The 24,679-nt window shown below is 38.2% G+C and overlaps 1 protein-coding gene across 3 annotated transcripts in view; it reads right to left on the reverse strand.

The window, feature by feature from the left end:
* GLIS3 (GLIS family zinc finger 3) overlaps nucleotides 1-24,679 on the reverse strand; it is a 445,549-nt gene that overhangs the window by 85,955 nt on the left and 334,915 nt on the right. For all 3 annotated transcript variants that reach the window (XM_046665009.1, XM_046665010.1, XM_046665011.1), the window contains 2 exons: nucleotides 18,776-18,937; nucleotides 14,368-14,478 (listed from right to left, as the gene is read on the reverse strand). In XM_046665009.1, coding sequence (XP_046520965.1) covers nucleotides 14,368-14,478; nucleotides 18,776-18,937 — 273 coding nt within the window. The remainder of the gene's footprint in view (nucleotides 1-14,367; nucleotides 14,479-18,775; nucleotides 18,938-24,679) is intronic.

The raw sequence follows: 24,679 nt of genomic DNA on the forward strand, positions 1-24,679 counted from the left end.
GGCCACTAAAGCAGAGTGCACGAACCCAACCACTACACCACCGGGCTGGTCCCTGGACTATCTTTTTAAGGACGTTTCTATATCAAATACCTTTGGAAAACTGTCTGGGATAGTATCTTCCTCCTGAGCAAAGGGCAGGCATTTTAAGGAAGGTTCTCAAAGGCATGGGAGCCCGTAGGGGCAGAGTCTCAGTCAAGGGCCCTGCCACCATTTTCTAACAGAAGGCCACTTTAGAGCTTCTGGGAATGATCCTCATGCCAAGAACTCCTTGACAAGTTATGAAATTTCCCATTTTGGAAAATTAGACAGCCCATAGTAAGAAAGGTAGAGTCCAAGAAGACAGGATATGGAGTCAGAAAAACTGAGCTGGAGTACGGTTCTATTACTGACTTAGTGTGCTTTGTAAAGTCACTTAGCTTCTCTGAACCTCAGGTCTTTGATCTCTAAAACGAACTTACAATAATAACTGTAATACTAACCTTGCAGAATTGTTGTGAAGATTAAAGAGGTAAACAGGCATGAAAAATGCCCAGTAAACTGTGCTACTCAGGTATTTGGTGGTTATTATTGTTCTTCCCATTTCGTTTAAACTCTTATTTCATAAGGGAAGAGAATAAAAATAGGTAATTGCACACATTATGTTATTACTGGATGTTTTAAAGGCCAATTCACCCCTTCTTGCTGTCACTGATGGTTGAAGAGATGTAAATGGTACTAAGTTTGTGACTGTTCTGCTGTGTTGAAGTCTCCGATTAATTTCAAGCTTCATATGCTGCAGGAAGAGAGGGCTCATAACTGGGATAGAGACGGGAGGTGGGGAGAGGATTATGAAGCATTATGTTCCTCTGCTCATTTCTGCCATGATTTTAGGGCACCCTAATGTGTGTGAGTTTTTATGACCTGAAAATTGGAAAACTTGTTCTTGACGTCTTTTTCCATATAAAAGAACAAGATTATTAAAAAAAAAAAAAAAAGGAGCAGGGGAGTGAATCATCCTTGACTGCTATTTTGAGTACACAGAAATGAAATCTGATTTCTGTATTTGCTTATGTACAGATGAGGAAATGTCAAGGATGTCCTCTGCACTATCATCTCAAAATGCAATTTCTATTCAAAGTCCACAGTGGGTAAATATTATCCAGATTCCTACAGCTGGTGCTTGTGCGCTAGGGCTAGCCCAAAGTACTATTGTGAAATGGAGCTTCTTGTCTGTCATGATCTTGCCACCTCTTTACTTATGTTTTCCCTCTTCAGTCTCCTTTTTCAGAGCCCAGTGCTGTCCGTGCAAATACTGAGTGAGGAAAACTCCTTATGGCAGTGAGTTTTCCTATATATTACTGAGTAAAAAGAATCAAAACAAAGGGGCCCCATAATATGTTTATATATATAATAGAAAAATATATGGAAAGATATGCACCAGTGTTAAGCCATTGCAATAAAGAATATCTCAACTCTGCTACTACCTGGCGTCTGTATGTCCTGTGAGTGAGAGTGCCAAACAGGAAATGTTAGAGACATAACTGCTGGAGGTAGAGAGTGGGAGAGGGGTACAAAGCCTAGCACAGGGGAGAAGATCGAAAGACAGCCCACTTAGCAAGTCAGGAAACTCAAGGTTCTAAGCCTCCACAAACTCTACTACAAAAACACTTGTAAATATGATTATAAAAGTACACTTTGAGAAAGTGCAAAGAGATAAGGTCCAGAAAGTAGAGAAAGAGAGATCCATACCTCAAATTTCAACAAGGCAAAAAAGACAAAGCCTAGAAATGCAACTGATGACCAGAACACTTAAACTTCATGCTTGGAAAGATTCTAGAGAGAATCACAGGTTGGTGAGCAGGTCAGAAGGAAGGAAGTCAATAGGAGCCAGGATAGAGTTATTGAGAACAACCAGAGAATCCTCATTTCCTTTTTCTTTTTTGAGGAAGATTAGCCCTGAGCTAACTACTGCCAGCCCTCCTCTTTTTGCTGAGGAAGCCCGGCCCTGAGCTAACATCCATGCCCATCTTCCTCTACTTTATATGTGGGACGCCTACCACAGCATGACATGCCAAGTGGTGCCATGTCTGCACCTGGGATCCGAACCGGCAAACCCTGGGCTGCCGAGAAGCGGAATGTGCGAACTTAACCTCTGCGCCACCGGGCAGGCCCCTCATTTCCTTTTCAGGTACCATGAAGTGAAAGCCACACATATAATGAGCCTAGAATTCAACAAGATATTTAGCAGAGTCTCTCATGATAGCGTTTTGGACAAGACTGAGAAACCCAGAACTGATGACAGTCCAGCTGGATGCAGTCATAATTGGATGAACCACTGTATCTAAAGAATATTGATTAATGGAAATATGCCAACCTAACTAATTGCCTTGTCTCCTTTCACCCTAAATCCCTAATTCATCCCCGACATTACCACCATAATTTTCTTTCTAAATCATAGGTCTGACCACAGACTATGTTTAAACATCATAGAATGGCTTACATGGCCCTTTAGCACCAGTTCACTTGTCAACCTTTTCAACCTCAATGCTTGTCTCAATAGCCATTAAATGAGACTGTTGGTCTCATGTGACCCTAGCTGAAACTGTATCCTATGGCAAGAACAAAAAAGAAAGCATAGAGAGGAATGCAATCCATATGCTAAAAATTCTGGAAGCTGGGTAATCAGAAAAAATTGTAGGGAACTAGGGATATTAATGCAGAAGTTCTACATAGATCAGTGAGGCATTATGGGAAAGAAGAAGCGTCTTTGGAAGATAGTACTAGAACCCATGTGTAGTTGTTCCAGGAAGGTAGGTATTTGACTCAATAATATAAAGAATATTTGGACATATTAGACTTAATAAATAACAAAAAAAGGGATTGTCTTAGAAGCTGGAAAGCTTAAGATTTCTTGAAGAGGCTTTATGAATATCTTCTGGGAGTTTCTAAATGTGAGTCCCCATACTGGGCTGCAGGGAGGATGAGGTGACATTTAAGGACTCATAATCCCGATGGATTGCAGCTGTGCCTACAACTGGCCCCGTGAAGTGGCAGTATAGCAAGCACCCATGCCAAAAAGCTGCTCAGGAAAAACATGTTTCTATTCTAATTAGAAGAACAGCTGTACTGAGGCATTTACTATCGGTAGTCCTTTAACAGTTAACTCAGGAGTTAGTCCCTACTCAACAAACAGCGGAAACAGTGAGCATTTAAGATGTCACATGACACCATGCTAGAGGGCTCTGGATTGCCTAGTGAGAGAATAATCTTTTGCCAAAACGTTTTGTGGAATGCCAAGATTGCAAACAGTATGTCAAGACTTAACAAACAGCTTTGCATTAGGCAGTATTAACTAATTCTGGCGCACTTTCTGTAGGTCTTTCGTCTTGTAGGAAAACAGCATACCGCCTTTTGGCATCATACTTGGCTCCCTTGCTGCTTCTAAATTTTCTCACTTCTCAGAAACAAACTAAAGAAAGTAGAAGTAGTAATAAAAAATTCATCTTCACTCTAAAGGCCAAAAGAATAAAATAAGATAATGTATACAAAATGACTCTGAAATGTTAAAGCATTAAATGTAGGCAAAGTAAGACCCTTTCTTTATTATCACTATTACCACGATCACTATTAGAACATCCAAATCACAGAGACTGGATTCCACTTGATCAACAACTCAAGTGGAGCCTTGCAGAAGGCTCAAAGACCTATATGTCAAGTTCTCCCAACTTCTCAAGCAAGAATCCAACTAAACCAGCTGGGGCAGGAAAAGTCTCTTCTCCTCTTAGAAAATTCTTGTTATTATCTGACTTTCACCTCTCTACCCGACTAAGTAAAGCCAGTTCCCTCAGCAGAAATGGAAGATGGCAAGCCATTTTCCTCTATATTGTAATACCTTCTAATAACAACTCCCACCCCCGTGGCCCCAGCTACCTCCTCCAAGGATTGAACTCTGTCTACACGCAGGACTGCAACAAACTGTGTTTTCTCACTAATAACTACGACAAACCTAAAGGATTGCTGTTACTATCTTGATTTCACAAATGAGAGCCTGAAGTTTAGACACATTAAATAATTCATCCAAGGTTATATTACTAAGACTGGTGATGTACGGATTTGAATTTAGGTCCATGACTCAGACATCCATATGCAGAAGAAACAAGCAGATAACTCACACAAGAGGAAATAAAATAATAAATAATTATAATAAGGAAATAATGAGAAGTCTTCTGTCAATTTAGAAAAGGCAAATTCAGGAAACAACCAAGGTCTAAAATGGGCACAAAAGTACAACTTCAGCATAAATCTGTACCCATCTATCTCTCATTCACACAACAATATCTGTGGGAGGACTGACAAAAGGCAAGGATTTCCAACCCAAAGACGTGAATTCTCTGGATGAAAATGGATGTTAGGATGGTCAGCTTGTCCAGTCGAGATTTTAAAACACATAAATGTGACTATAAATGTGTTTCTTGTGTGAGGAAAAAACAAAGTGGATATATAAACCATTTTCAGTTCTGATATGATCTCAGTTTCCATTAATTGTTTTTAAATGGCTAAAATTTCTCCGAGGGGAAAATAAATTAACAGAGGAATCTGGAGTAGAGAAAACTAACTTACTAAAATTTCAACAACCACTTGTCTTCTCTCTTAGAAACCCTTAATAGACACCATGATGTAATTCTAGTAGTAACAGCTAACCTTTATTGGGCATGCATAACATGTCGGGCACCATGCTAAGTGTTTTACTATCATTATTTCACTTAATATGATATAAACACACCATATTAACAAACATTATATGATATAAACTTATGACAAAAATGACTGATTTAAAAGTTAATATAATAATATTTTGGTAAACTTGTATGATTCTGTAAATTCTCTGATATATAATGTAAAATATATGTTTGAAAAGTATCCACTTATTTGCTTAAGTATAATCCTCTTACTCTCTTGGCACAATGTCTTTAAATTGGTTGGCATGAATATATTTGCTTTGAACAGTCAATGGTATAATGACAGGGAACGGGAACGGGTATATCCAATAACTAATTTCCTTCTATTTTCCTAGTGAATAATCAATTTGCACTAATATAAATTACACTTTGAGGTTCATCATGCCCCATTTTCACATGGCTAGTGTCACCTTCAAATAAAGTAACTTGAGTTAAATTTTAACATAATGGATTTTAGTTTGTGGTTGTGATGGTTAGTTTTATGTGTCCACTTGGCTAGCCTCTAGTCCCCAGTGAGGCAATAAAACACTAATATAGGTATTGCTGTGAAGATATTTTTTATATGTGATTAACATGTACAATCAGTTGATGTTTAAGTAAAGGACATTATCCTTGATAATCTGGCTGGGCCTGATCCAATCAGTTGAAAGGCCTTCAGAGCAGAACTGAGGTTTCCCTGAGGAAGGAAACATTCCGCCTGTGGACTGCTCATCCAATCCCGAAGCTGGGAACTCTAGCACCATCTTGTCTCTTCCCTTCCCCTCACCCCTGGCATTCAATCCATCACCACTTCCTGCCTACTCATTTTCATCCTGACTGCCACTACCCTCAGCCAGGTCTCCATTAAATCCTGGAAAAGTGCACACTGTCCTAACTGGTGCAATTGCTTCTAGTCTATCTCCACTCTGCATTTCAATTCACCATTTATACAATCAGCCCACCACTTGTCAAAATCCAGCTTTGACATCTCTGATTGCTTCAAGAGAAAGGAGCAGATCTTACCATTTCTGTACACCCAAGAACTTAGCAAAATATGAGACACACAGTAAATGTCAGGTAAGTAGAAGTCAATCCTACAGGACATCAGAAGCACAGACTCTTCTTACTGGGGATAAGTCTTTTGGGCATTTTAACTAAAGCCACGTGAAACAGTCACGAGGAGTCCTGCATTTCTTATGGCTCAGTGTCATTTTTTTTTAAACAGTTTTATTGAGGTATAATTGACATACAAAGAACTGCATATATTTAATGTATACAATTTGATGAGTTTGAATATATGCAAACACTCATGAAACTATTACCACAATCAAGGTAATAGACATATACAACACCTCCCAGAGTTTCCTTGTGTCCTGTTGTGGGTTTGTCTTTTTTTTTTTTTGGTCATCAGAGGGTCTTAATTTAGGAGAGTCAGTGAAATCTCTGGAGCCTGGCTTTCCCTAGAAAAATACATTTTGCATATAATTTCTGAGATTTTATGAGCTTCCTAAAACCCATCCTGCCATGGACCCGCCTTATGGTCCATGGACCCCAAGTTAATAACCCCTGAATAGAACCAAACATCACAGGTTCAAGTTTGATTTTAATTCCTTCTGGTTTGGGTGCCAGCTTCATTTCCCTCATTTGAATCTTTTTTGCACTATGCTCCAAGTGTCCATATGACCCAGAAGGACTGGCTATAGTAATCAGTGAAAGATAACTCCACCCACAAGAATATTTGGTTCTCAGGAGGAAAATATTTCCAAGGACACTGTTGTTCTGTTGTCAGTCACAATCCACTGCCCTGGGTTGCAGATATGTGATATAACAAAGCTTTCTACTGAAATAGCTACCCTTTCACCTCTGAGGCTCTGTGTTTGCCTTTCAAGGTAGCTGTGAAGATTGGGAAATGGAAAAACCAGGGGAATGTAACTTAAGCTAAGTCACGAAGCAATTCATGGCACTGCTTAAAAGCAGCCCATACCTCATGACATCCAATCCAAACGCTGCTCTAAGACACAGCCACCTGCCCAGTATCCACCATGAAAAGTTTTTATATTTGGCTTATCCAAGCTCTATGTGAAGTCACCCTGAAAATAATTCTTCATGGCGCAGAGCCAAGAGAAGAACAAATGGGAAAATATTGCCCATGGCTATCAAAGACAAAGCTCAACTGAAGCTGAAAAGGGAAGACAAGAGAGAACTAGAAGAGGGAGCAGTAATTGCACGAGGGACGTGAGTTCTTTAGAAGTGGAGACGAAGAGCAAAAGCCCGAGAAGGGCCATGGTGAGCTGTGTCATGATATTTTAGGACATTATATTTAGGCAGCACAGAGTCTGAGCTAAATGCTTTTATTCCAAAATCGTTTTCATCAAAAATCTAAAAAATCTAATAAGAGAAAGGGAATGAGAAGCTTAGAAGGCTTCTGTCTGTCAATCAATCAAAAAAGCAATTATCTAGGAACTATTTCCGAAGGTAGCTGTGCTAGGCACTGTACAGCCTGAATTGCTCATTAAAGCACCTGTCATAGGGTCCTCATCCTTTACATAGTTGGCCAGAGCTGAACCAAACACCCTTATTTTTTTGTTCCAATTAAGAATTTTCAGGGGGAATAGAAATAAAACTACTTTGCCATGTATGACAAAGTATTAAATAATATGTAATCAAGAACAAGATAAAAACTCGTAGATCTCCCTATTGCTTTAACAATAGAACCTAAGACCTCCCTCGTTAAGAATCTCTATCATTTGCGAAGGAACCCCCAGATACCATGTTTCAGAAGCATTCTCTGTGCAACTCTATCACAGCATTTCTCCTACTGTGCTGAAAGCATGTGTCTCCATGTGCCTCTTGTTGGAATGTAATCTTCAGGAGGGCGAGTTCAGGTCTCACTTGTTCCTAAATTCTCAAGGCTGGTGCAGGGCCTCACCTGTGCTACCTGAGCTGATTCCTCAGTGAATCACAGATGCTGACCATCTGAGTCTTTTTTTTAGGTGGGAGGCATGAGCTCTGTGTTTCACTGTCCAGCATACAGTCCCTTTAATGCCACTGCAGTGGAGGCCAGGCTGCAGGAAAGTGCAATTACCATAAGCTAAGAAGATCCTGACATCGATTGTGTTCTTAGTAGTACTAGGTCTTTTAAAAAAAGCTGAAACAGGAAGATACAGTATTTTGATTTAAGCCATGCTTTTAAAAATTTTGCAGCTAATACATTTCTCTCATTTCTAAAGTGGTCATTTGAATGTGTTCCTGACCAACTCACCTTAATAGGTGCCCCCTGCACTCTCCCTATCAACTCCCTTACTGTTTCCTTGCTTGCATTTACATTACTTACTTTCTGTTGATCTCTTTACTGTCATTGGGCTTCATCAAGACAATGTGGCTCTATGAGGACAGAGAACATGTATGTCTTATACACACTTGCATCTATGGTCCTAAACACAGTGCCTGGCACACAGTAAGTGCTTAAGAAATATTTGCTAAATGGAATAAATGAAATTATTTGAGATTGTATTTCTCAAATAATTTACTAGAAAAGTAGTTTGATGAGATTCTCTAGAGGAACAAGTAATTTTGAGCAATGCTTAATGTTATCTTGGAATATTGTATATCCGAGACTCTGAGACCTCTTGCAAGAAGCAAACAATTGAATATTATTTAGCTCAGCATTTCCCAAATACATATGACAACAAAAAACCTTTCAAAGCTAATATCTAATAACATCCTGTGGAATGTGTTCCAAAGAACACACTTTGGAAAACACTGCTTAAGAGCTAACAAAGACATCGGGTCACTAGGCCTGGAGATGCTAGTATTTATTTTTCTGTATTTACAAAACTGAAGACAACTTTTCTGAACTCTCCAGAAAGAAACAGAAGCCTTTACTTCCAATTGCTTACTCTCATGGACAACTGCCCCTACTACTCCTTCCCACCCCCAAATGTGAATTCTCAATTCCTTTTTAATAGCTCTAATCACCATGTAGTATCAAAATGCTCTCGGAAGCATAGCTGGCATCACTGGGTCTAATTAAAATGGAAGCCTCCATGCAACTGGTTTCAACTCCAAATCAGTACTATTGGAACAGAGTTAAATTTAAGATGATTTGTTTTTATCATGTAAATTTAATTATTAATTAGCATCACTATTTTGAACCAAAATTATTTGTCTTACAAAAGGATATCCAGGACTTTCTTGAAACCTTCAACTTTAAAGTTACCTTCAACTGAGGCATCAGGATATTCAGGCAGGACAGTATGTCTCATCATCATTTTGAGATGTGATGTAAGTAATTTGTCACCAACAATTGTTAAAGTACAGAAGTTAGTAATTGACTCCCTTTAAAAAAACATAGTGCCATTTTAATGTCATCCCCTTGGCAGCATCATTCTTACTCAAATTCCAACGATTTCTTAACTGTGAGAGGAGGGGCGTGGGCTACTTCATCTTGAAATGATATGTCCGTGATATGTGCCTATCATTGACATGCCATTAGGAGTTGGAATGATTTTTAATTTATTCCTGAGGAAAGAAAGAAGGGAGGAAGAAAGGAAGGAAGAGAAAAAATGAAAGAGGACTGTCAAAATCTAGGAGGACGTCTGATCGTGTCCCCAACTATTGGATGCCATCCTCCATGTAGATGATGACAGAAAACAACTAATACAAAAGCAAGCCTCACTAGCTCTTCTAATACATGCTTCCATTTAGTGGAAAATATATTAAGATTTTATCTTAAAATATTTTAAGATTCCAACAACTGCATAAAGCAAGGTGAGCCACATGGTACTTAATGAAATTGTTTAAAGTTTTGAGCATGTATGGGGTAGTGGTGGCTCTGAACAGATTCCAAAGAATTGCCAGTTCTACATGAGGAGAGTTGCATTAAATAAGCTGCTCTATTTTGGCCAAAAAGCTATACAGAGCTGTTCTGTAAGTAGGAAATATAAACACATGATACATTCACACACATTTCAAATGCCATGCTTGGTTTATAACAGCTTGTGTTCAGGTCCCAAAAGTGAAAGTCATCAACCATGGTGGGTCAAAGGTGAATGTTTAACAAACACTTAACAAATCACACCCAAAGTTTGGAATCTTTGTGGAAGTGTGAAATGGACGTAAGATTCATGTCATCTCTAACTTTTGGCCCAGCGTTCGTTGCATTCACTTTAAAAAGTCCATTTTGACCAACAACCCAATTAAAAAAATGGGCAAAAGATGTGAACGGAGATTTCTCCCAAGAAGATATATGGATGGGCAACAGGTACATGAAAACATGTTCAACAGCATTAACCATAAGGCAAAGGCAAATCAAATCTACAATGAGATATCACCTCACTCCGGTCAGAATGGCTATAATCAACAAGACAGGAAACAACAAGTGTTGGAGAGGATGTGGGGAGAAGGGAATCCTCGTACACTCCTGGTGGGAGTGCAAACTGGTGCAGCCACTATGGAAAACAGTATGGAGATTCCTCAAAAAATTAAGACTAGATCTACCATATGATCCAGATATTCCACTGCTGGGTATTTATCCAAAGAACTTGAAAGCACAAATGCATAAAGACACATGCACCTCTAAGTTCACTGCAGCATTATTCACAATGGCCAAGACTTGGAAGCAACCTAGGTGCCCATCAGGGGACGAATGGAAAAAGAAGACGTGGTTTATATATACAATGGAATACTACTCAGTCTTAAGAAAGGATGAAATCCAGCCATTTGTGACAACATGGATAGACCTTGAGGGAATTATGCTAAGTGAAATAAGTCAGAGGGAGAAAGTAAAATACTGCATGATCTCACTCATAAGTATAAGATAAAAACAACAACAAACAACACATAGCAATAGAGATTGGATTGATGGTTACCAGAGGGGAAGGGGGAGGGAGTAAGGGGAAAGGGGTTATTAGGCACACATGTGTGGTAATGGATTTGTAATTAGTCTTTGCTTGGTGAACATGATGTGATCTACACAGAATTTGAAATATAATGTACATCTGAAAGTTATATAATGTTATAATCCAATGTTACCGCTATAAAAACAAAAATTAAAAATTCAAAAAAACCCCTCCTGCTTATGGCACTTCTAAGGTGAAAATGAAAAATTCTGATAAAACTCACAGCCTTGTGGAAAATTTCAGGTGACTTATTGCCTTAGTTTTCTGTTATTTCACTACTCACTATCAGACAGAATTGAAGGACAGATTTTGCCTTTCCTCTGCGAGCTATATTCTCTTCTCACTGGAGACCATAGCTGGCGACGTGAGTATTTTGCTACTCATTTATCTGTGTAGCCTTCTATTTAATGGACTCAAGATCTGGAAAGTGCATTCAATAGATGAAGTCGATACATCAGCTGATGGGATGTGTGGGTGTGCGTGCATTAGGCAAAGAGAAAAGTTACTCTCTGCATGCAATGAGCCGAATTATCCCTATTCCTTTGAAGAAGAGTCTTTTCTTCTTTTTCTTCTTCTTCTTTCTTTTCAGAGCTTGAATAATATTTAGCTGAGATTTCAGGTTCCTGGTTTTCAGTGGGATCCAACAGATGTGGGAAAGGGCCACATGCCCATGGCCAGGGCATCACTTACATATCTCTTCTTGTCCTGATAAAACATTTGCATCATGGCTGAGGGTGCCTTGTCACTGGCCCTGATTTCAGAGAGGGCCTCATGAAACTGGCCATGTTAAGACCAAAATAATGTCATTTAGTGTCTAGGAGGAGGTTAAAAAGAGGATTAGAGGCAGGCAGGCAGGCAGGGTATATTAAACGTGTCCATGACTAACAGGGTGTGACAGAAAAGGGTTTTATTCTTTTCAACAAAACAATTCCCTAGGGCTGGGACTATTACTCCACTGTGCCTTTATCACCTTGGAATTTTTATGGTTATTTTTGATGAATTCACATTTTTGTAAAGGCTTTTTTGAAAAGATGCCAGTTTTCAATTTTTAATTAAAGTCGTAAATAATCTTAATTCTGCCTTAAAAGGTTTATTGTTTCTTACTTTTTTTTATTATTGCTGCCAGGAAATATTTCAAATACCAAGCCCTGATGTGAGTTAGCAATTAGAGTCTCTCCAAGGTCTAGTAACAACATTGTGCCCATGTAAATATTATATACTAGTATACTGGTGCAAGGTTTGAAAATGTGGATTCACTGATTTCAGGTTTATTGATACTGCTTCTCCTGGGAGTGACATTTCCTCTTTTTATTGGATGGAGCAACTTTCATCATTTAGTTTCCACAAATTAATCCATCACAGATTCATAAAAGATTTTTAAAATCTTCAGAGTAAAAAGATGGGTTAAAATTTGGAAAGTAAACACAGTAAAAGTGTCACTATGGGCTGGGCAATGAAAGTCAGCCAAATCTAGTGCAACCATTTGCAGGAAACAGAGTGCACATCAAAAACTAAATCATTGGGGAGACAACACCTCACTTTACATAAGACAAAGTTAAGAGAATACTGCAACATTTCACATTAGATTATAATACTGCTCCTCAAAAGTATATCCTTGTTATCTAGATTGCCTGTTGATGGTTTTCTGCAAATCACCTGTAAGTTTCTATTTTGTAGTCTCAAGGTCTGATTTTCTTTTTTACATTAATGCGCTTCAAGAATCTTTCGCATAATCAAAACTACTCTTCTTTTCTTGAGAGGCTGAAACACACCATGTTTGAACAATAGAAACCAATTAATTAACAATTCCTGAAAATATCCCATAATGTTTCCATACCTACTGTCAACCTAGGTTACCTTATGTTGAACATCATATTGTTGCTTATTCATCTAGATATGGGACTTATGTTCTTTCATGTCCATGACAATTTTGAAGGTGCTCTCCCTCATGATAGATTTGCTATTACAGTAAAACCTCACACATTTAGGACAACTTGGAGGTGGAGAAAGGTCAGATTTAGAGGAAAAAATGCTTATCAAGAGAGATTTTTTTTTTAACCAAACACGACTTTTCACTTCAAGTTTATAAGATATACATAGATAATGACAAAAACCATTAGACAGTCATTCTGCTGAACAGAGTTAATAACATGCAACAATAGTGTGCTATTTTAAAAATATTAAGCATCCTCCTTACAACTTTATTTATATTATTAATTCACTTAGCAGTTCCTTCGCTCTTCTAAAATACAAGAACATAGCCAAGCCATGTTGAATGATCATCTGTTGTCATCTGTTGATAATGATCATCTGTTATCAATTTATTGTTATTCCAATTAAAAAGACAACTATATTTACAGAGAAAAAATTATTTTAACAATTGACTTACAATAGCGGGTTTGTGTACAATTAAGTAAATCTATCAAATCCTTCTAACTGGGCATTTTTCTAACTCTCAGGGAAGAGGTCAAGTCTTTCCATATATGAGCCCTCAACTGGCATTGTGCTAACACCTCTCAAGGAAGAAAAAGTGCAAGTAACAAAAAGACTACACAGCATTTCCTAATGTGAAAGTATTAAATCCCTACAAACCATGAAGGAACACAAGATTCTAGTCAGCTGGAAGCCACGGTGACCTGAGAACCACGGCCATGGGGTTCAATCACTTGAAATAAGCTGACTCTTAAACTTCCCTTAAATTTGCTATGAAGGGCCCTTAGATGAAGCAGGTCCCATCTTAACACAAATGAAATACTCAAAAAGCCAAGGTCAGCTCAACATGTTTTCTGCCTCAGTCAGAAGAGACTTCTTGGTCCAAAAATTTACAGACTCAATTATCAGGATATGCCTTAAACGGTAGTAAGCTCCTCCTTTCTCGAGGTCTTGAAGCACAGCATGGCCAGCCACTTGCTGGAGACCTTATGAGGTCAGGAGAGCAAGTCAGGTGGGTTGGTTGGTTGTTATTTAACATTTCTTCCAAGTCTGAGATACTGTGATTTCTATGAACTCGAAAGATGCATTAATCCCTCATTGATGTCAAAGTAATTCCTTTCTCAGATTTTCATATACAATACCTATTAAGAAACGTGTTTCATAGCATTGGAGATTGGACTGGTGGTTGCCTTTGGGGAAGGGGGGAGGGGGGAGGGCAAAAGGGGTGATTAGGCTCACATGTGAGGGGATGGAGTATAATTAGTGTTCGGGTGGTGAACATGATGTAATGTATACAGAATTTGAAATATGATGTACATCCGAAAAAAATAAAAATTTAAAAAAAAACCTGAAAAAAAAAGAAACGTGTTTTTTCTAAGCTTAAAGGGAGAAAAGCTCTATGCTTACTTGCTCATCCTAGAGATTCACCTACCTTCTTCATCAGAGCTAAAACGATTTTAGCCAACTGATATTTTAAGAAAAGGCACTTACCTCCAGAAAGAGTTTTTGTTGTGCTGTTTTTCCCAATTCAATTTTCTTTAGTTATCTGGACTTAATTTCCATAAAAGCCTTTTTCTACTTTCCAGTTTAGGTGACTTTCACTAATTTTCTCTGATTCTTATTATACAAGCCCTTCCCAGAAATTCATATAGGGTTTATCAGCTATGCAAACCATAGCCTTGCTATTGCTTCATGGAAGACTTCTCTCCTCAAAGAGTCTAAAATATATTACATCTTGAGAAGTACAAGAATTTCCAATGCCCCGTAGAAGCTCCCAGTACTGCAAGAGCAATTTAAATGTGCTTTTTCTGGCTGGATAAATCCTTTTTCAAAATTACCTTTTTCCTCGCTTGTTGATCTTTGGAAGAATGTGCCTTCACATGCTTTCTTAGGGAACTTGGGTCTGTGTAGCGTTTGGTGCATCCTGGAATTTGACAAGCATAAGGTTTCTAAATAAGAAAGAAAGAAAGAAACAGCTGTGGTTAAATCATAAAGGCAACTGGGGAAGGTTTACTCAAAGAGTACTGACTTCAGAGCGTGAACTATTACCAACTGACTGATGTGAAATGCTGGGTAATATTCATGCATTTTAATTAGAAATCCCAGTAAGTTTGCATCAAGGCAAAGAGGGGAATAAAATTCCAAGAAACAAAGAAATGGCCTATCTTTGATGGTTTTTAAGAGACTGCTATAAAGTGCACTCTTACCACGAAATCTCGCAGCAATTTTAATGTGGAAATTATTAATAAGCATCTCCAGTCATACTTACAGTTCTGTTCCCCTGAAAACACTCTTTGGTACTGTCAGAAACTAGGAAACACATATTCTTTAAGAGTTCAGGTATAAAGAAACTGTAGAAAAGTCCAGGAAAGACTGGGAATGTTTCAGAAGAACCTTGATTCAGAAAGAGAGAGGGAGAGAATTAAAAGAGAAAATCAGTGGAAAGTGAGTAAGAGACAGAAGGTTTCAAACAACAGACACATGAAAAATCAGCCAGAGAAACATTAATACTATTAGTTGTAGAGGAGTCTTGGTGCTAACCCTGGGTTATGTGAATAAGCCCTTGGCTGAGTACGATGAGAACTCAAGTTTTGGCCGCTCCAATTCCCCCATGCTCCTGAAAGATGTGAGGGGTGGAGCCGAAAGCTGAGGCTAGAAACTTTTTATTTTTGTATCCCTGGTGATGGGTACACAATAATTAGGAATGAATGAATGAATGAGAGCACTACACATCGATTCACATTTTAGCACCTATTCCTATTATAACAACAAAATTCATAGCAAGGGTTTGAGAGTATGGGTTTTAAGCTGTGAAATAAATCAAAACCTTCTGCTTGTTCTAAGAACTGAAAAAAAAAATCATGAGATTAACTGTGTTTATAAGATGTATTAACATCACTCATCTACTTAATATTTCAACAGGTAGATATCAGAGCTATGTCTATGTGAGGTGAAATGTAAGGAAGAGAACTGAAACTCTGTCTCTAAAAGAGAATTTTTGCTTTAGAAACTTGCTTATTGACACCCCCCAAAAAAATTCAGATTTTTTTTCCTACTGTTTATATTTTGTTCCTGTTTTCATGTGCATGCTTGTCATTTTGTGGGCCAAGATGTAAGTGGATTCTATTATTTGCCCCTCTGGAAGCTATGTTATGATTCGTGCTTTTTTTTGGCCATTTTTTATTCCAAGAACAAGGTAAAGTCATGAATATATACAGTAATTCAGTTAGAAACTCCCATATTGAATTGTAAGTTTGATTATGTGATGTTTTTGTTCATTGATTGACTGAATCACTCAGCAGCTCTTACGCTTCCGTAATGTGCTGGGCACTGTGTTACATATTAGGGACATAACAATGAACAATGGATGAACTAGGCTCTCAATATCTCACAGTTTTTGCAAAACACTGAGCCAATTATAGGCTGAAGTCACTTACCAATGAGTTTCCATTGGGTAACCAAAGGTTTTCTTTAACCTGGGAATCTTTACTGGGTGCACACAGCTTTCTTGTCCTGGTCTTCTCTTTCCTGCCTTGGCTTTGGGGGAGCAACTAGCCAATATCTTTATTGGCAGTCATCTTGTGACCATATAAGCTCACGTTTTAAGCATCAGGGGAGATGTTGCATATAAAAAAAAATCTTTGGGAATATTAACATGTTATATAAATTGATGCCTTTATTATTACCATGGTTGCTATTATTTGGGTTGGAAAGATAAGAAATGGATCATGTCTTTTTTTTTGAGGAAGATTAGCTCTGAGGTAATCCTCCGTTTTTGCTGAGGAAGACTGGCCCTGAGCTAACATCCATGCCCATCTTCCTCTATTTTATATGTGGGACGCCTGACACAGCATGGTTTGATTAGTGGTGCATAGGCCTGTGCCCGGGATCCCAGCCAGTGACCCAGGGCCGCTGAAGCAGAATATGCGAACCTAACCACTATGCCACCAGGTCATCCCCTGGATAATGTCATTTTGTATTTGTTTTTGAGATGTTCCTGAAGAAAGCTTGAATACTCACCATTCCTCCTTGCTGGCCTTCACTTCCCTGCTGTCAGCCACCTGGGACTGGTATGCCAAAATAGCAGTGTCAGGGGCTGGGCTCAGTAGTACTGGTGTACTGGCCATTTTATCTCAGATTACCTAAGCTTTAAATGGCATGTCACACTTCATCAAACTCTATTTCTCATTATTTTCCATTTGTACAGTAAAACTATTTCTCCTGTTTAGATATTAAGATGCAAATAGAGAAATGAATTAATAAAACTTTTCAGAATTAGAATTATGAACTCAGTAATCTTTATGGGAAAACCATTTTCCTATAAGTAAAGAAACATTTAGTTGAAGAAAGATAATTTATCCAAAATTCTGACAGCATTAGCAATAAGGAGTGCTTAATGAAGGGAATGGGGACCTAAATTTAAATAATAAATTCTTCAAGCAACTACAGTTTGCTTTTTAAAGCAAGTGTTTAATTTCTATATGATTTTAAAAGAGCTTAATAAAAATTTAAACAGGAGGTAGTTTGGATCTTAAAGAGAAAAAGACAGTTTTAAAAGATTTAATAAAGAATAATTTAAAAAAAATAGCTGAGTTTTAAAAGCTACTGTATTGAACTGAATCATGAAATTATCACCTTAGGTAGCTTTCCTCAAAAATTTTAAAAAGGGATATATTTTTTTAACTTCCCAAATGATTTTAGAAAATGTTCTTAGTTTGATTAGCTAAAATAAGCTCCAAGCAAAGAAGGGTATTGTAGAACCATAACACTTAGCCTCACAATAGTTCTTTCAAACTACAGATAACTAGCTAGAGTAGAAGCAATTTCTCAAGACAATCTTGTCTCATGAATGTTCATTCTTCCATGATAAAGTTTAATGACAAATTGGAAAATTTATTGGATTCTACCAAGACCATTTTAGACATACAAAATAGGGCATTTTAACATAATTTATTCTTTTTTCCTACTTCTACCTTTAAAAAATACAGCTATTCAGCAAATTTATTCATTTAATATTCTATTCTATTGGTCCTAAAATCACTGAATTCAATTCAGTTAGAGCAGAAAGGGTCCATCTTATGCCCATATTATTCTAATTATATTTCAGATATTTACTAGGCAAACCATCACATTTATGTATATTAGGAGATAATTCTATTTAGAAAGGTTATGTGACACATAGCTAAAATGACTTCTATCAATATGACTAATAGAGACTAATATAAAATTTAATCAATATGTCAACTATAACATCAGAAGAATCTTAAATATGTATGAGAAGGTGTATAGAAATAACAGTATCTTTTCAAAATTCAAACTCTGGTGTAGTTTAATAATAGACATCAGACTGTTAACACTGAAAAAGTACTGTCATGAATACATTATTTGCAAGAACGTGAAATAAGAGATCTGTGATGTGTATAATACATTTATCCTGATGGCTTTGTTAAGCGAAGTGAAATTACATACAGTCTACCTGGCCTCATGTAAGGAAAATGGCATCAAAATCTGAGAAATGCAAAGGAGGACAATCACCATAATTGAGAAAATAAAAGAATATAAAAGGCATTTGCAAATGAGCAAAATGTTGCAGCACTAAGAGAGTTAAGGTGTAATAATGAAAATCAATTGTTCTCATAGGGTTTATGTCAATGGATGTGTGGCTGTTAACACATAGGAAGCGTGATGAAACTGAACCCCGGGGAAAGATTTGTTGATTTTTTTAGATCGCCTGAAGCTTAAAATACTAGCTGGTTTCTAAAGCAAAAGGCCCCATTCACTCTCAAAAACCTTGCCAGACTCAAAGTTCTTATGTCAAGAAGAAAATCACCAGGGTAAGAAAAAAAAATGCTTCCTATTTCTAGCAATAGCATATATTATCTATTTTAGTGTATCATGATATTTGAATACTTATTTTAATGCCCAATCTCTAGGGTCTCATTCTCAGTACTAAAATCTTCTATGTGACGGCCCCTGAACTGCCTCTGCTTGATACACAGAGGTAACCAAGGAACCCCTTTGTCCCAGGCAGTTGTAATATTTAGGATAACTTGTGACTACAGAAAAATGAAGAAAGAGCCAAACAGGGCCCCTTCTGGCCCTTTCCCAGGTTCCACTGCTGCCTTTGGCATTGTCCCTATAGCCTACAGACCATAAAGCAAACACCTTCACCATCCCACTATCAAACGGGCACTTCCTCAGGCCAGGGCTTCCGGCTGGAAGTTGGAAAGCTCCTGCCATTCTTACAGTGTCCAGATGTGTCCTCTGGTGCTTGGCGCGGTCACTGGAGTTGCTGAATGCCTTCTGGCAGCCCGGATGCTGGCACAAATACGGCTTTTCGCCCGTGTGGCTCCGCAAGTGAATCTTGAGATTTTCGAGCCTTGAAAAGGCCTTCTTGCAACCTTCAAACTGCAGAAAGAAAACAATTTTGGGTTGTTGAGAAGGACCTCGAATATTTAGATCTGGGAGACAGGGAAAAAAAAAAAGTCCTTAGTTCGTACTTGGCCTAAAACAAAAAAATAAAATGAAATCCAAACAGTAACAAATATTACTTCTAAAAATATCCATATGTTTATGTGAACTGCATTTTTCCACTGAATATACATGCCACTTTCCATACCAGATTTGGGTCCCAAACTGATTTCTGTGATTACTTATGTCAGAGAAAATTTGCTGTGAGCCATCTGGCTCAGTTAATAAAAATACAGTAATGCGTGTCTTAAAGATTTATTAAAAAATTAACACACTTTTCCATTTCCAAATTGGTCTAAATTGAAGGAACCAGGAAGGCAGAAACTTTTTACAACTAATAAACTAACAAGAAAAATCAGAGTGAGGTATGAAAAAAAAAGGTGAATTGACGATCCAAGAGCTCGAGATGAAAAAGACGTGTGTGCACTGAATCATTATGATTATGAACTTCCCTAACAACATTTTACGTGGTTTTTCAACTCCCAAAAAAGTGATCTTGTTAACATATAGAGTGATGCTAAGCCTAACGAGATAAAGTTTTTAAGATGCTTTTAAAAAGGTTTTGGAAGACAATTTATTTAATGCTAAATCATTTTCCAAATAAAGTGGTAGTTTTATTTATTTTTATTTTTTTAAAGAAATTTTGTTACCTAGTTCATGAAGACAAGAATTGAAGGAGAAAGGCTGAAGATTTCAAGAAATGCTTCATTAATTTGTCAATATTTATTGACAGTAATATTTACTTAATGTCTTCTGTGGACAAAATATCAGCTACTATTAGCAGGTCAAAGTAACCCCAATCCTTGAAGTGACAATCTAATAAAGAAAATGTGTTAGAGAAAGCCTATAAATGAAGCATAAATGTGAGATGGGCATTTATCCTTTAACTCTCTCTTTGGTGCTAAGCCCCAGAATATTTATGTCACTTTGACAGTTTTAATCCTATTTGAATTCCCACTGCAAGAGAAATTTAGAAACATAGAAAAACTAACCAGAACAAAGCAAAACATGTTTAAAGCAATTAGGAAACCTCACCTCTTAGAGAGGAATGTGTGTGTGGCGGTTTGGGGGGGGGACACAGAATATAAGTAAAGAAGGTAAATTTAAGATGTTTTCCATTCAGAATTAGTAGGTATAACAACTTCACTGCAAAAAAATTTATAAAATTCTTTGGCTCTCCTGCTTATTACAATAGATGATGGAGTACATTGTTCATGAAGGGATTATCCAGAGCTGGCCAGGTTTTCATTATCTGAATTTTCATCTTGAAGTAAAGGATGAACTAAGGAGAAAGAAGAAGCAAACATGTCATAACTCCATCTATTTAAGTTGTCCAGATTTTGCATGCTGGACTATTTTAAGAAATTTATGAAAGTTGCACTTATTTTTGATTGAGAGTTATACATGTTTCACAGACATATGTTGGTTTATTTCAATTTTGATATTTTGCTTAAAATAATTTTGGTGTTTTCCTGATTTCTATTTCACATAAAAATAAATTTAGCCTGAACAGAAGATGATTGCTGACGAAGCCAACTACTTTTTCAACAGAATGAAAGGCATACAATGCTATGTCGCTAGAGGGAGAGAGGAGTTAAGTGGCTTATTTCCACAGGTTTTCAAGTGGGTCTCAAATCTGACAATAAAGGGGCTCAAAGTTAACCTCCAATTCATAGCTAAGAGGCCTCTGCTGATGGAACCTCTGTTTTGAAGGTTCTCTCTGAATGACAATTCAGAGTAAACTACTGGAGCTTAGTTTATTTGACTTGGAATCACCTGGTGGACCACACAGGTCTGAAATGAGCTTGTGGTTTTGAACACACAAGTCTGTAGCCCAGTTCCTAAGAAGGCTCTGTCATAAGGTGGATATAATTCTGGGGCCAGTTCCAGGGGTGCATATCCAGACCTGGGTAGGCACCAGCATACAATCCCTCTACAGTTGCCTCAGATCTTGGTCAGAGAGAAGGCTGCATTGTTTTGACACCAACACGGGAGTGGAGAACCACTTTAGAATAGATTAATGAGGTTTCTGTGAGTACCAGACAGAACCCTGGATCTAGCACCGAGTGATTAGAGGGATCGCAGACATGTCGTAGAGCTAATTCAACCTGTCCACTTGATCAGACATAAACTGGATATAGATTAGAGTTTCCAAGTTCTCTCCAGTTAACAGTCAATGTAAATGTCTAATTAAAGTCAACTAATTGCTATTAATACTGTTAACAGAAGCAATGATCAAAAACCAATGGGCTTGCTGCATTCCAAGCAAATCAGTGAAAAGTAAACTACATCTCAGAACATCCTATTTTTTTTTTTTTTTGAGATTTAAAAATTCTTTTTGGTGAGGATGATTGGCCCTGAGCTAACATCTGTGCCAATCTTCCTCTATTTTTTGTTTGTGGGACGCCACCTCTGCATGGCTTGATGAGCAGTGTGTAGGTCTGTGCCCGGGATCCAAACCTGCAAACCCAGGGCTGCTGAAGTGGAGTGCGCGAACTTAACCATCATGCCAGTGGGCCGGCCCCCTGACCATTTTTAAATAGCAAAGATGGAGGAGCATATGAGCACCCAGACTGAAAATGAAAACAAAAAGATTATCTGTGAAATCATGAAAATCCAGCTAATATCATGTTTCCTCTATAACAAGAAAAACCAGGAGACAAAAGTATTGGTAGTACTGGTACTAACCTTATAGTATTTTCAAGGGAAAAGATGGAGTGAAGGAGTTAGATCCCATTGAGTTGTATGAATAAAGGCAGGAGAAAGGCAATTTCATGTACCCAGGGGCTCATAATACATACCACCCATTCACTGCTGTTGAAGAAACCATGAACCCAAGACCAATAAAGAGCTAGGCACTGAAGAACTGACAAATGGCTCAGTAGACGGCCTAACACCCAACCCATCACAAGTGTACGCAGGCAGCACACCTGACCGAACTCGCTGCACCACTAACTCTACACGAGGAAGGAGCTGCTGCTCATTTCTCTAATGGTGTCTGGATGAAACTTGAAAGCAAACAATTTTGTAATGAATCATTATCATTCATTATGGGAATAACCCTGTAATTCAACACAAGAATTTCCTCTCCCTTTGGCAATTTTATCCCTAGATTTATATGTTCAATTAAATGCAAACACATTAAAAATAAACTAACATTTAGGTAGAACTATAAAAGATTGTTACAAAATATACTAAAACTGGATGGCTTGGGTGTTTGGACAAATGGGTACCTTTTTTCCTTCTTAGTACTTTTTTCATGTTTTCTGAATCGTTAAGGAGAGTCTCACCTTGCAAATAACATGTAAACTTAGGGAAGCAGGGACCATAGGAGGAGAGTTTCCTTGGGTTTGTCCAAATGCTTTCTCATGGAGGCTCCTAAAGTGCAAGATCTATCCTGAGACCTAAGGTCCAAATTGTCACATGACTGCTCGTGTCACTGCCACTAACCCGCCTCTACACAAAAATTGACCAATATCGTAGGCTCAGGTCCTCTTCTTCCTGGACTGGCTGTAGAACCAGAAACCTAGGAGCCAGTGACACACAACTGGATTACCAGGTCTGAGCTTGCCCGTGGTTCAAACATAGGACACATATGGGAAGACGAGAGAAAACCAGCAAAGAAACTTTCAGAATTGCACAAGGTAGCAGAAGGAGGAGAAACAGAACACAAAAGAGACAAACACAGGGTGGTAGTGTGGGAGAAAGTGGTGGTGGGAAAGGGGTCTGGTATACCTGAGTAGTTTTATCTAAATAGCATTTTTTTTTTTCCCCAAGAAATACTGAGTAAGCCCTGTGAGCGTGGCACTATGTGTTAGGCATTGGGAGGAACAAGAATAGAACTCCAGGTTTACTCATGGGAAGATGGAAGCAGGGTCAGTGCATAGGGCCGGGCAAGCCATTTACTGATGAACCTTTAGCAGTGAGTCTCACAGGCGCGGTGTATGGACCAGCAACATCAGCATGCGCTGGAAACTTGTCAGAAATACAAATTCTGGGCCGGCCCCGTGGCCAAGTGGTTAAGTTCGCGCGCTCTGCAGCAGGAGGCCCAGTGTTTCATTGGTTCAAATCCTGGGCGCGGACATGGCACCGCTCATCAAGCCATGCTAAGGCAGCGTCCCACATGCCACAACTAGAAGGACCCACAACTAAGAATATACAACTATGTACCAGGGGGCTTTGGGGAGAAAAAGGAAAAAAATAAAATCTTTAAAAAAAAAAAAGAAATACAAATTCTCTGGCCCCACCCCAGACTTACAGAACAGAACCCTGGGGGTGGGGGCCTAGCCATCTGTGTGTTAACAAGCCTTCCAGGTGACTCTGATGCTACAGGGTGAGCCTGTGAGTTCAGGAATGCCAATCATATTGTAACCATTGTGATTTTCTTCTGAAAATCTCCTGACAGAAGTAAAATGTCTTGTAGAATTCACCCATTTCTAATGACAGAAGTAAAATGTCTTGTAGAATTCACCCATTTCTAATGGAGATAAGAGTCATATAGACGAGCAGCAATCTTGGACTGAAAAGGAACATCTTCATTCAAATGTGGGGCAGGGTTATCTCCATTCGCACAGCAAATGGGACAAAACCCCAGAATGCCAATCTCATATTAGAGATTCTTTAAACTTTAGACTTTTTAATCTGCTGCCAGGCAGATGTCTGGTTCTGAAATAAGTATGCCTAGAAGTTCCCTTAGTGGCCTCCTGACCAACAAAACATCCCACATTTCTAGTGCCCATTACATTCCCTGTTGAGAAAAAGCACTGAAGGGGAACCATCGTTTTCCATTTGCATATTTCAGTGGCTTCACAGCCACATATGAGAACAATGCATGAAACTGTAAGTGACAACTTTAAATCTCATGGGTTTTGAAAATATTGCATTGCATGAAACTTCACTCTCAGAAAAATTTCTTTAACTCTGAAACTGTTTTCATGTAACAAACTTTAATTAAAAAGTATAAGTTGCCTCCAACCCAGAGAACCTTAGCTTGCACCACTTGGCTAATTTGAGAGATTATTCTTCATATTTAAAGGATCACAACTGGACTGTAATTACCATCTATATATATTGGCTTGATTATGGATTGTTGACATTATGTGGCATTAAGATGACCTTTGAAATATTACTTTCTCTTTCTATTAGAGGCTTTTGTGTAAAGTTCTGAAAATAAAAGGCTCATTAGACACCATTAAAACAGGATTTATTCCATATGTGTAACCAATAATCAAGCAGAATATTACTCCCTCCCCTAATCAGCTACTTAGAGTGCTGAGAAGCACAAGTTCATATTCAAAGCAGTAATAACAGCAAACCTTTGCTGATCAGGTTTCTATACCATCACTAATGTCAACAAAACCCAAACAGAAAGGAGTCTATGATGCTGGACATGCTTTTTAAAAGTATACATTTGATTTCAATTAAGGCTCAGTGTTTATGGCTCTTAGAGGTACGTGCTTTTACATTTCATCAGTCGAGACCAATTAATCCCATTAGTGATGGCTGATCCTGTGATGCCGGGCAGTGCCAGGAACTGACTGATGAATTATATGCTAGTTTACGTCTTCCACTATAGCCCAAAGACAGCAGAGATGAAAGGCACTGGCAGGAAAGTCAGCAAATATTTCTAATGCCAGGGAAACAGTGGCGGTCACTTCCACAACAGGCCCAAGAGTTCAA

This window comes from Equus quagga, chromosome 6 (genome assembly GCF_021613505.1).
Source record: "Equus quagga isolate Etosha38 chromosome 6, UCLA_HA_Equagga_1.0, whole genome shotgun sequence".
Lineage (NCBI taxonomy): Eukaryota > Metazoa > Chordata > Mammalia > Perissodactyla > Equidae > Equus > Equus quagga.